At 35.8% G+C, this 14,118-nt stretch overlaps 1 protein-coding gene across 3 annotated transcripts in view; it reads right to left on the reverse strand.

Moving 5' to 3' along the window:
* Positions 1 to 1,833: 1,833 nt before the first annotated feature.
* Positions 1,834 to 14,118, reverse strand: part of LOC131524160 (F-BAR and double SH3 domains protein 2) — an 82,526-nt gene continuing 70,241 nt past the window's right edge. For all 3 annotated transcript variants that reach the window (XM_058750957.1, XM_058750955.1, XM_058750958.1), the window contains 8 exons: positions 13,188 to 13,349; positions 10,583 to 10,717; positions 9,174 to 9,257; positions 7,186 to 7,363; positions 6,095 to 6,315; positions 4,987 to 5,158; positions 4,798 to 4,889; positions 1,834 to 4,031 (listed from right to left, as the gene is read on the reverse strand). In XM_058750957.1, the coding sequence (XP_058606940.1) occupies positions 3,948 to 4,031; positions 4,798 to 4,889; positions 4,987 to 5,158; positions 6,095 to 6,315; positions 7,186 to 7,363; positions 9,174 to 9,257; positions 10,583 to 10,717; positions 13,188 to 13,349 (1,128 nt within the window). In that variant the 3' untranslated portion in view covers positions 1,834 to 3,947. The remainder of the gene's footprint in view (positions 4,032 to 4,797; positions 4,890 to 4,986; positions 5,159 to 6,094; positions 6,316 to 7,185; positions 7,364 to 9,173; positions 9,258 to 10,582; positions 10,718 to 13,187; positions 13,350 to 14,118) is intronic.

A 14,118-nucleotide genomic window follows, 5' to 3' on the forward strand; every position in this document is an offset into this window, starting at 1 on the left:
ATTCTAGATTTTAAATCAATTTGAAAACATTCACACATCTAGCATCCTACTGCAGGAAATACAAAATTTGAATTAATTTAAAAAAACAACAACATTTAAATTAATATAAACATTTAAATTTGAAATTACATTTTTTTTAAAATCTTTAAAAATATAAAACAAATCTCATATTCACAAGAAAGCTTAAAAAAATAAAAATGGTGAAAGGAGGTATTTAACCTTTAGATGTTCAAATGTCTTTGTCTTCAAATGTTTGTCCACTTAATTGTCCACAATGTGTTTTGTTTTTACTATTATACTGAACAAAATTATAAAAGCAACACTTTTGTTTTTGCCCCCATTTTGTGCAGTTTTACTGTATTGGGGGTCCGGGTGGGTCCGAAAACCAGACAATATCTGGTGTGACCACCATTTGCCTCACGCAGTGCAACACATCTCCTTCACATAGAGTTGATCAGGTTGTTGATTGTGGCCTGTGGAATGTTGGTCCACTCCACTTCAATGGCTGTGCGAAGTTGCTGGATATTGGCAGGAACTGGAACACGCTGTCGTATACGCCGATTCAGAGCATCCCAAACATGCTCAATGGGTGACATGTCCGGTGAGCTGGCCATGCAAGAACTGGGATGTTTTTAGCTTCCAGGAATTGTGTACAGATCCTTGCAACATGGGGCCGTGCATTATCATGCTGTGGATGAATGGCACAACAATGGGCCTCAGGATCTCGTCACGGTATCTCTGTGCATTCAAAATGCCATCAATAAAATGCACCTGTGTTCGTTGTCCATAACATACGCCTGCCCATACCATAACCCCACCGCAACCATGGGCCACTCGATCCACAATGCTGACATCAGCAAACCGCTCACCCACCTGACGCCATACACGCTGCCATCTGCCCTGTACAGTGAAAACTGGGATTCATCCGTGAAGAGAACACCTCTCCAAAGTGCCAGACGCCATGCAATATGAACATTTGCCCACTCAAGTCGGTTACGACGACGAACTGCAGTCAGGTCGAGACCCCGATGAGGACAACGAGCATGCAGATGAGCTTCCCTGTAACGGTTTCTGACAGTTTGTGCAGAAATTCTTTGGTTATGCAAACCGATTGTTGCAGCAGCTGTCCGGGTGGCTGGTCTCAGGCGATCTTGGAGGTGAAGATGCTGGATGTGGAGGTCCTGGGCTGGTGTGGTTGCACGTGGTCTGCGGTTGTGAGGCCGGTTGGATGTACTGCCAAATTCTCTGAAACGCCTTTGGAGATGGCGTATGGTAGAGAAATGAACATTCAATTCACGGGCAACAGCTCTGGTGGACATTCCTGCAGTCAGCATGCCAATTGCACGCTCCCTCAAAATTTGCGACATCTGTGGCATTGTGCTGTGTGATAAAACTGCACATTTTAGAGTGGCCTTTTATTGTGGCCAGCCTAAGGCACACCTGTGCAATAATCATGCTGTCTAATCAGAATCTTGATATGCCACACCTGTGAGGTGGATGGAGTACCTCGGCAAAGGAGAAGTGCTCACTAACACAGATTTAGACAGATTTGTGAACAATATTTGAGAGAAATAGGCCTTTTGTGTACATAGAAAAAGTCTTAGATCTTTGAGTTCAGCTCATGAAAAATGGGGGCAAAAAGTTTTGCGTTTATAATTTTGTTCAGTGTACCTATGAAATAGGTTTGCATTTTTTGCAGCTGTTTTACTAAAATGTGGGGCATCATTAAAAATATCAATTTTTCTATGAAAATAAACACTAAACATGAAATAAATACAATGTATAACTGACTGATTTGACACACATCCATAAAAAACAAACAAACAAAGAGAATCACTTTCCCCAATTTTTTATTTAACATTTGTACACAATAAATACAAATAATTTTACAGCTAATAATATGCAGAAAGAATATTTTTCACCTGTTCTCTGATATTGTCACTGCAGCAACAGTCAATTGTTGTTATTCCATCTGTTTTTTTTTTGTCTAGCAGCTCGGAATCACCTTCAAATTTTAATAAACGCAAATAAAATCACCTTAGCAATAAAAACAACTAGAATATGCAGCTAATGCTATTGAAGAAGCTCCAAAGAGTTGAAACTGGCCGAGAAAACTGGGAGCGCAATTTAAAAAAATGCAAATGAAAATATCAAAATTTGCGTTCGTTTCGTAGGCGAGAACAGTTTTTGACACAATGGGCTTTAACCTCTAACCATAAACTTCAAAACAAGTTTGATAACATTCAAAAGATCTCAACGAGATCAACAAGAAAATAGGTTGTGACAGAGGAAAATAGAAACAAAGGGAAGATACTCAAATATCTTCCGCTCGGATTAAAAAAAGGCTACCAAACCAACGTGTTTTTTTTCCCCTCCCGTGTCTCGCACACGTTCTTTTCGTAATGACCCTGTTCTTGCTTAACAGAACTATGGTACCATTTCACAAAATGGATTTTTATTTATTTATTTTTTATTCTTTTCCACTGTCTATATTATGGAATCAACATAATAACTCAGTTCTCTTTCAAACGTTATGGGAAAACTACAATCAGTCACTCTCACGAGATCAATAACACGGCGCTGGGCAGCTTCATCATCCAAAAGAGGCAGCTGGGACACAAGGACGTTAAAAAAATACGATACAATTAAGGGGTCAAAGCACTGAAACTCCAGAAAAAAAGATCGAGATATGCATGAAAATACTGTGGAAATGAATAAAAATGATAAATCTAAATAACAGCCATTGCTTATTTAAGATGAAATGTCTCTTCAAAAAAGTAACTCTTAAAAAACAAACAAACATAGCTGCCCCTTCAAGGGAGGAAATGCACTTAGGACACGATAATAGGTTTGCGTTCGTCAGCAATAATTAAAAAGAAAAATCTCCGTGATGATCCACCTTTTCTGTGCTTGTTGGTGGGAATCTTTCCCATCACATTCATCCTAAATACTGCCATAAAAGAAACACAGCACATCCGTTCAGTCCTCTACAGTGCCGACACATGACAATGAGAAATGCGTTAGGCTGGAAAAGCACTTTAACTGATACTTGGATATTGATCGATTACGTTCCGCCCGAACAGAAGCAGAATATTCGCCGTCTCGTGCTCACAGACGCGTCTTTAGGTCGCGTGTTTCTGAGGACTAAATATTAGTAATACATACAAACACTGGTCTTCATAATGAAAAGTTGAAGAAAAGGATATAGCTATGTTGTTAGTACTTTTCTCAGATCAACACAAGACAGAAAGAAGCTAAACCGATGAGGAAAAAAAGAGCGAAGTAACCAGCCTTCCTCTCTTTTTAACCCTCGTTCTCCTCTACCGCTCTCTTTCCTTGTAGCCTTTTATGTACAGTTCCCTTTCTCCGTTATGATCTGCGATGTTTAACGTGAATATAACATTCCTATGACGACAGTAATGTACTGTGCTATTACATATGAAATACGTAAATGGTAGGACTATTCGTGGCTGACCCCTTTTTCACTCCCGTATCATCCCACATTTCCTAGTATTGCATGTTTGGCTCTTCAAAAGCCGCCGAAGAGATGGATATGCAAGTGTAGCCTCTTAAAAACTCTCGCTATCCCTTGATTCCTTTCTACGTTTTTAGACACACACTTACACATCAACCCAAAATTTTGCAAAAATTAACTGGCATCGAGTGGATTAACAAAGTTTTAAACAAATTCCCGTTGTAAGATAACGTAATTACGAATACAAGGATTAGAGTTTGGCATGAAAGCGGTTTAAGGCACCAAACAGTCTGTGACGCCAAAAGAGGTGTTTGTTTTTATGAAAAGGGATGCCTTTGAGATGCTGTTCTCCGCCCCCTCGGGATCTAAGGATGCTCATAGGGCGAGTTAACACACGCCCCGCCCCTTCCGTGAGGAGTGGGAGGGGTTAGAGGTCAGATGGGGTTTGTTCTCAGTCCACTAGGGCGGCGCTCTACACCAGCGTGATCTCCACCTCTTCGGTTTTCTCCACCTGTCTGCGCGCGTGCTGCTTTGGAGGAGGAGGTGCTGCCCGAACCTACGGACAAAAAAATAACAGAGTTTAATAGAGAAGATGAAAATGTGTAGGTCTCCCGAAAAAATAAATAAATAAATTATATAACAATTATATTGAATTCTAAAAATATTTTTGTTATTTTTTGGGGGATGAAATCTGGTCTGTATATATTATTGACAGGTTTCATGAGATTCACACAGATAAATCTCTCTATTTTAAAAATTTGTAAAAATACAGAAAATTATAAAAAAAAACGTTATAAAAATAAGTTATAAAATATATGTTTCTCCGGTCTACTGAGTTTTTTCTATTTTTTTTTCTTTCTTTTTTTTTTTTAAATATAAGAAACTGCCAGGGTTATTAAAGATAACTAAAACGAAACCATAAAAATGCACTTTCGTTACTTAAAATAAATGTTAACTGAAATAAAATAAAACATTAAAAAAAACATCAACGTATTTTATTTTAGCTAGTTGCCTGAGCAATATTTCTAATTTTCATTTAGTTTAACTTGATTTACTAAAATAACTAAAAATGAAATTAAAATGACTAAAACTATAGGCATATTTATAAAAAAAACAAAACTTACTAAAACTTTAAAATTAAAATGAAACTGACAATATAAAAATAAAAATGAATTCAAAATATTAATAAAATCTATATTAGCATCTTAGTTTAAACTGCAAAATCTTACACACATAACCACTTTAAAATGCACAATGTTCATAAAAGCATAAAAAACAGATTTGAGACTAAGCAAATCCTTAGAGCTGTGTTGTTGACATACAGGTCTGAGTTTTCCGGGGCCGGATCCGTCCGGAGTGAGTCTCAGCGGCTGAGAGAAGCCTGGGCTCTCTGGACTCAAGCTGGAATTGTGATCTAAACCAAATGAAAAAAAACATTCTCGAATGAAAACACTGACAGACTCAAATACACAGAGGAACACATGACACAGTATCTGTGACTAGAGTCTTACTATGAACGGCGGCTTTCTGCGGGATGGGCAGTTTGTGTTCTCCGTTGACAGACGGCGAGCGGGGCAGCGAGGGAGCGCTGCTGGTCTCGGGGCTCGTGTACGGACTGCAGGGCGGCTGGTCATACAGCGGCAGAGGAGGAAGTGATGAATGAAGCCTTTGGCACGGGGACACCTGGGGACGACAACGCATGTTAGCTTGCCAAGCTAGCGTATCCTTGCCAAGTCTTAATAATGTTCATATACACCAGCGTTCAAAAGTTTGGGGTCAGTAAATGAAATTAATTTTTCTATTTAGAAAGGATGCATTAAATAGATCAAAAAGTGCCAGTAAAGACATTTATGATGTTACAAAAGTTTTCTACTTCAAATAAATGCTGTTCTTTTACGCTTTCTATTCATCAAAGTCCTGAGAAATAAAATGCATCACGGTTTCCACAAAAATATAAAGCAGCACAACTGTTTTCAACATTGATAATAATCAGAAATGATTCTTGAGCAGTAAATCAGCATATTAGAATGATTTCTGAAGGATCATGTGACCCTGAAGACTGGAGTAAAGATGCTGAAAATTCAGATTTGAACACAGAAATAAATTACATTTTAACATATATTCAAACAGAAACGAGTTATTTTAAATTATAATAATATTTAGCTGTTTTTACTCTATTTTTGGTCAATTACATGCAGCCTTTCCAAAAACATTGAAAAAATCCTACCAACCTCAAATGTTTAAACAGTAGTTTACTGTGTTTTATTCAATTATACAAAAAACAGAATCATATTAAGACATTCAACTCTCAAAGAACATGTTTGTTATTATTTTAGGCATAACAAACAACAATTTAGCATCGTTATATGAAAAACTAGAATTAGTATTTTAGAGAGTCAAGTAACAAATTATATGATTAAAGTACAGTTTTATTATGACTGTATTTACATGATTAGCTCCAACAAGATAATGAGAATCGCTTTGATGTGGCCGGATGACGTTAATTACAGGAAGGAAGCAGGCATGCCTGTAATTAACTACACCAGGCATCAGACATCAAACCCACTCAGAGACTCGGTGTGGTGATTTACTGGTCAGACTGAGCTCTGCTTGTCTCACCTGTGTGTCGGTTCCCCAGTGAGTGTCTCCGTTCTCTGAGGCGGTCAGGTCCTCCACCAGCACTGACGGAAAGACGCCCACTCGACCGTTAAACTCGCCCTCCCAGAAGCCGTCGTCCTCCTGGTTGTCCTTGTTGAGGATGCGGATGATGGCTCCCTCAGGGAATGACAGCTCGTCATCCGTCTGACCCTCGTAGTCGTACATGGCCTTGACAAAACTCACTGGGAGAGACAAAGAAGAAAAGGAGGAGGTTAGTAATACACCTCGACCTCGGTCAGGTTAGACGGCATACTGAATGCAATACGGCTGTGAGGGATAGACTTACAGTCTTTACAACGGCACGCACTGTTTAAAGGTCTGAGATTAAGTCATTTTCACAGCATGCAACTTTCAAAAGAGCTTTTTGTCTGCTAAAAGTTTGGGGTCTGAAAGATTTCATTAAAATAAATCTCTTCTGCTCACCAAGGCTGCATGTATTTGACCAAAAATAGAGTAAAAACAGCTAAATATTATTATAATTTAAAATAACTCTTTTCTGTTTGAATATATGTTAAAATGTAATTTATTTCTACGTTCAAATCTGAATTTTCAGCATCATTACTCCAGTCTTCAGTGTCACATGATCCTTCAGAAATCACTCTAATATGCTGATTTGCTGCAATGTTAAAAACAGTTGTGCTGCACAATATTTTTGTGAAAACGGGATCAGGATTCTTTGATGAACAGAAAGTTAAAGAGCATGCATTTATTTGAAATTTAAATGTCTTTTATGTCACTTTTGATCAATTTAATGCGTCCTTGATGAATAAAATAGTTTCTTTCAGAAATGTCCAGTCATTTCTTTTAGACCTTATTTATTTCCAGGCTGATTCCCTGATATTTCCAAGTTCTTTGTGAGAAACCAGACCATGTCACAAAAACAAAACAAAACCTAGTACTATGTCCAAAAACAACAACACAGTAGCAGCATGACACGTTTTCATTAATAAAGGTCAGAATGACCATTTAGATGCACTGTGAATCACATCATCACCCACACAAACCATCAGCATTCACCCGTCTGCGTGTGTGTGTGTGTGTGTGTGACTCACTGCTGCTGTCTCCGTTGAAGCTGCCTGATGCCAGCTCAGGCTCAGTGGAGTTGCTGGAGGAGTGCGAGCGCGCATCCAGAGCAGCGAGGGACTGGAGCATGCTCAGCACACTGTTGGATGTGGGGAACTGCAGGTACTTCTCTGGAACGTAGCCCACCAGACCGGACTTATTCCGCGCCTGGAACCAACCATGACAACATTCAGCAGAAGCCAAACACAATCTGCAGACTTTAATCCAATTTTCTTCATTGATTTTGAGAGAAAAAAAATATCAGTAATGGTTCCAAACATGATAAATACGTTAAACAGTGCTAAAAGAACAATCAAATTATTACAAATAACAATCAATTGATAATTTTTTAATTTTGAAAGCTAAACAAGATTATAAAATAAAATTGGAAGACAAGATGGCTGCAAATAATTCTGGTTCGGCCTGGGCGAGTATGAAAAGTACAGTAGGCCTTAATAATTCAAACAGCAGCACTCATGTTGGATGGTTTTAATTCTGACTTTGAATTTGCAAATGTTTTAAATTTTTTATTGTTGTTTTGATCATTTTGATTTTAGCAAAGAAATTCAGGAAATGAGTCTTAACCTTATGGATATTCAACATTGATATTCAGGATGTTGAAAAGGCTTTTAATTCAGTAAAGATGAACAAAAGCCCTGGACCTGATATTATTTGTGGCCGGTTACATAAATCATGTGCAAAAGACCTGTATTTCATGATATTTATAACAAGTCACTACAGACACAACATGTACCTCATCTCTGGAAAGATGCAACTATTAATGAAGCTCTGAATAATGAAGAATATGCAATTTGCATATAGGCCTCATAGAGGAGTGGAGGATGCTACAGTCACATTGCTTAACTAGCTTTTTAGACATTTGGATGGGAAGGGGGCACATTATTTATAGACTTTTCTTCGGCTTTTAATACAATTCAACCCCACATTTTAACCAGAAGGCTTTTAGAACAGTTTGAGTTAAGTAATAACCTGGTAGGTTGGATTCTTGACTTTCTAACAAATAGGACACAGAGAGTGAGGGTCTGACCGGGAAAGCTCTTCTGCTGGGTCTCCTCAAGGGTGTGTCTTGTCACCTTTAGTATTTATTCTTTATATGTGTCAGAGCAGCTATGATAATAGAACCATCATAAAATATGCAGATGATTCGTTTATTGTTAGTCTGCTTCAGGAGGTTGAGATCAGCCACGGCCCAGTTGTCGATGACTTTGTTCACTGGTCTGAGAAATCCTACCTTCAGCTTAATATATCAAAGACTGAAGATATGCTCATTGATTTTAGGAGGAAGACTCGCATGAGAAAAGCTACTTTAAATCAAAGGCCAGACTATCGAGTTCGTGCAATCTTATAAATACGTTGGTACTATTATTGATGATAAATTGAATTTCGAAGCTAATTGAGCAGCTGTGCAGCGCTTGTATTGTTTTGAGGAAATTATCACACTTTCATACTGACCATAATAATAATTATTATAATAATTCCAATTAATAATTAATATAATAATTCCATAATAACACTGGAATTCAAATGGAATTTCTGCACTAATTTTGGAGTGAAAAATCTCTGGGATGAACCTAAACATAGTCAAATGTGTTAAAGCTTGCAAGAAATTAAAATGAATTCTCATATTTTTAAATGAATGCTATAGATTGTATTGTGAAAAGATGTTGCTATTCTGTTTAATTGCGACTTTAAACAGAGCTAATGAATTCTCAGATTATTTATAATAATAATAAACTACTAAACTAACAAAAAATGATTTAAACGGGCCCAAATGGAATTTGCACTTCAAAAAGTTTTTTTGAATAACGAATTCGGTGTAAATCTCATTACAAGACACACAAAAATCCTTTTCTTCTGTAGATCTTTTCAATCTGTAGATTGAATTACTGTCTAATTGAAATGAACTTCAGCAGGTTGTGTTGAACTGCTGAAATAAGCAAAGGTCTGATTGGTTTACCTTCACCCAGTCCTCCATGTCTCCATCTTCTATAACCTCCAACATCTCGTGCTCATCGATCGTTAGTTCATCGGGCTGAGAGGCCTGAGAGATAGAGAGAGGTAAAACACTATTGAGCAATGCCAGGTTAATATTTTTCCACAAATCAGTTGACATTTTAGCAGTTTCCCCAGACACAACCTTTACAAACAACAGAACGATGCAGTAAAATGCAGGGGTGTAGCAACCATTTTCACTGACTTCAACACTTATTTTATTTGGCTGCAGAATGACGAATAAAAATAGGAAGCACACAATGCACACATGACATGAATGCCACATGACATAATTAATTTTCATAAGCCAAGCTGCTGGGCAAGTAGGAGAAAATTTTGACTTTAATGTTATTGCTAAGCTAATGTTTCCAAATACAATCGTGGGGGACATTTGAGACTTATCTCAAGAAGGTCATGTTTGTGAGAGCAAAGTATCTATGTTAGAAATCAAACAATGCCAAAGTGACTGACATTTCATGAAACTTTGATTTTCAGATGGTTTCATATGTACAAAACAAATGAAGAGACGCTGAGGAAGTTTATTACATTATATTTTAGTCTTATTTATATATTACTATACTGTATTACAGTATTTATTAATATTTGAATTCAATTTTTGCGTTTTTGTCATTTCCATACATTTATTTAAATATCTCCATTTAGTTGTAACTTCATTTTCAGGTTTTTGTTTTAGTAATTTTAGTGCTTCAACTTATTTTAACTTCAACTGAGTACTTTGACTTAATTCAGTTAGTTGCCAAGGTAACAGTTTCAATTCTAGTTTAAGAGTTTTACTTTTCTCATCTAATATTCATATTCCATTTTATTTCAGCTTTATTTCAATGAAAACGAAAACAATTTGTAATAGTTTCAGTTTTAGTTAATTGGCTTGCAAACTTTTCAGATTGTTCCTAAGCCCCAGCTAAATGTGTTTTAAAATAAATAAATAAATAAATAAATGTACTTTGACAAATATTTATAGTTTATCAATATTATGTACAATTTATAATAAACAATAATAATAATAAAAACATTTTTGTTTGTAATAAATGTTAAATAAAATAAAATTAATACATTATAAACATTTTTCTAAACAAATTAATATGTATTACTTTTTAATACAATTTTATGCATAATTTATTATTAATAAAAAACATTTTTTAGTTTTTATTTAGAACATGAAATTACATTAATACATGATTAATATTTATTATAAATTACTAGTTCAGTTGAAGTTTTTCATCTAATATTTATATTTTATTTCATTTCATCTTTATTTCAATGAACAAAATTAGTTTTAATAGTTTTAGTTAACAAAATCCACACTTTTTAGATAACTCCTAAGCCCGAGTGAAATGAGTCAGTGTCTTTTACCTTGTATGAGTAGAGCACCTTGCAGGTGAGCGGGTAGTTCCTCAGGGTTCCTGAAGGACTCGAGCTGCTGTCGTCGTACGTCTCCATGTTCTCTTCTAATTCTTCTCCTTCCTCTCTGTCCAAATCCACCGTGGTCTACAGAGACACAACAATGAGTGTCAGCACACTGACAAACGGCACGGCTCACTTATTGGTTCAGTATCGGTCAGTAACCTTTAAAATTTTGGCTTTCTTTGTGAGCTAACATACAACGGCATGGAACAAACAGCTCAACATAGGTGTGTGGACTCTACTTAGTATCCGCCCACACTTATAGGATAATCTCATTGGCCTAGAGAGGATCAGGTGACCATTTTTCCCAGGAGACAAAACGTGGCAAACAGAAGAATAAAATCATCAACAAAGGACACATGGACACTCACACCTTCACAGGTGTTCAATGTGCATCTCACGTAACCGGATTTAACTGGGTACAATAACGGATGAAAACTGATCCCGTGTCAGTCAGTGAAGGTCTACAGAACTGAATCATGGGACCAGGCGAGGTCATTGTAATCTGTAACCTGTGATGTGGTGGGCGGAGACTGATCTACAGGCCACGCCCACTGCTGACATAAAACAGCTTGTGATGAGGTAATAAAGCTTAGATGGAGTGTGAGAAAACACTTTGAGGTTTTTGGTGCAATTGTACATATGTCCACCTTGAGCTTGCTCTTCACGGTGTAAGAATAGCTTTTATGTTTGCAATATTTAAATATTACTGGACTGAGGCATCTTAGGTTTACTTGATTTTCTATCCATTGCAACAAAAATCGTGTTGAAATGTATCAATAAATGGTTCAATAAACTTGCATTAAAAAAAACTATTATTGCATATGTCAGGCATTACAGGTTTAAAGCCTAATTTCCACAAAGATGTGTGTAAACCATCTATAATAACTTTTCTTTTCATTTCATATATGCTTTTATCATCTCCTCACATCCTAAAATATCCTCGTCTGAAAATAAACCGAGGGACAGGGATCATGCAGCGAAAGCGTGGTTCAGTTATTCCAGCTTTCCCAAACTCACATCAGTTTCTGTCGTGTCTTCTTGTCTTTAGCTTTCTCATGTTCTGCTGTAAATCTCTCCGTCTGTGTCTGTGTGCTGCAGGGCGCTGTGAGCTGAATATTAAACCACAGACGGAGGTCAATCTCTCTGTGCTGTGGGCTAAACTCGGATACATTATTTATATTTCTGCTGTCTTACCTAAAATCACTCAATGTTTACAATGACCTTGACACTCCATGCTACACTTGTGCTTCACACTATGTTCGTGCAGTGCTTCACACTCGAGCTTAATCACAGTACTGCACTTTTCCCACACATTACTCAAGTACTATTGATGGAGTATATAAATTTATACTCAAATTTCACGCCCGATTAGTCAACTTGCAGCACGTGCTCTTCACTGACACTCTTCTAGTCAGCAAAATTTTGCACACCATAGATTTAAAAAAAAAAAAAAAAAAAAAAAAAATCACAACAGACTTTAGATGTGCAAAAAGTGACAACTAGCTAAAAAACATTGGCATGTAACAGCCAGTGAAATATCAAGAGAGCAAAAAGGCTTAAGAAAAAATTGAGAGAGACTACTTTTACTGTTTATTAATTTAGCAGCTGCATTTATTCAGAAAAAGAGAGAATAAGATAATATTATTTTAATTATTTTGGAGCTATTGTAGTATGTGCCTTTGTTTATGGTTGTGGATTAGTTAAGTGCTAATGATAAAATATCTATAATTTTTTAATATAATACATGATAAATATAATTAATATATAACAAAATGTGTATTTATTAAAAACAAGTTATAAAAATGTATAAATATATTTAAAATATTTATAATATAAACAAAAAGATTATATTGTACATATAATTATTATAAATATATAAATATTACCATTTTTAAATGCAATAAAAATAATAATCAAATACATTTTAAATATAATAAATACATAACATAAACCTTTTATAATAAATAAATAAACAGAACAGCTGTCCGCATTTCACCAACAACTGTCTCCTTCATATTTCTGTGCTTTTTTCCCGCCATTCTGTGCAAAAAATGCTGCAAGATATTCCTCCATTTCATTTGTTGACAATGATCAACTCTACTGTTCCAGTGTGTGTGAGAAAAATGTTTGGGAATAACTATGAAAGTGTGTAAAAAAAACACGAAAGCGTAAGCGGTCAAAAGTGCTTTAGTCTTATAGTGTGTACTTGGCATAAATGGCACTACTCCACCCAGAACTCATAACTCACTGTCACATCTTCTAGCATCTCAGAGGGATTGGGGTCTGTGTGAGTGCATCTGTTGAGTTCAGGGGAATGTAGGTGGCGTTTGTCTGCTGTGATCAACATTATTTCTCTCTGCTGTGGCAATTGCTTGTTTAGGCTGGTCTGAATACAATGGCGCTGACAGGAACGGGAAGGAGCGGGTCGGGGAGGTTGGCAGGACTCTTTTATCAAATGCATGAGAACAAAATCCAACCTCATCTGCATCATTTGAAATGGAAACTGACTACTGAAAGTGAGAGAATCTGCATGTAAACTCTTTGATCTCACCGACAGAGAGAGGTCGTGGGTGGTGAGGGTGGGCAGTGACGCCCAGCGCTCGTTCTCCAGCTCCTCCATCACCTGGTTCATGGCGCTCTTCAGCCACGTGTCCACAGAAACTCCCACCTGCCGCAGGAGGTCCAGACGCGCTTCTGCTTTCAGCTTTATCGTCTGAAAAACACAAAGAAATACAGTCCTGTTCATACATTTACTGCTTATGAATGAATAACCAATTGTCCAGTGTGGTTCAGTTCAGTCTGGTGTGGTTAATGCTAATAAAACTAAAATTACTAAAAATCTGTCGTCAACTGAAAAAGAGCTGAAATAAAATGAAAGTAGTAGCCTTGGCAAGTAATATAATTACTCAAACTAAAATAAAAATAAAAATACATTTAAGCTAAATAGAAATATACATTGAAATACTTTAAATAAATATACTGAATATTTAATAATAAATGTTTGAAGTAGTCAATTACTAAAAGTGAAGTAAAATAAATATTCTTTTAATTACTAAATTAAAATATATTAATTAAAATTAAATTAAAACTACTAAATGACTAAATAGAAATATTTCAAAACAAACTAATAAAAATAAAAATTAAATTAAAATGAAAACTGAAAATAAAATGAAACAAACTAATTTATAATAAAAGGTAGACAAGATAGAAATAAGCTGAAGTACTAAAATTACTAAAATAAAAATAAATTAAAGCTAAATAGAAATATAAAAGAAAAACTAATAAAAATGCCAAAAGTACATAATAAAAGATGAAATAAATAAATACATTTTGTTCATACAAAAGCTTACATATAGTATTCAAGCGACCAAAATTAGAATTATCAAAATATTTTTGTTAATTGAAAAAGAGCTGAAGTAAAATAAATAAAATAATATTACAAGAATGAAAATTAAAATATTGCGTTGGAAACTAACTGAAAT

The sequence above is a fragment of the Onychostoma macrolepis genome, chromosome 18 (assembly GCF_012432095.1).
Source record: "Onychostoma macrolepis isolate SWU-2019 chromosome 18, ASM1243209v1, whole genome shotgun sequence".
NCBI lineage: Eukaryota > Metazoa > Chordata > Actinopteri > Cypriniformes > Cyprinidae > Onychostoma > Onychostoma macrolepis.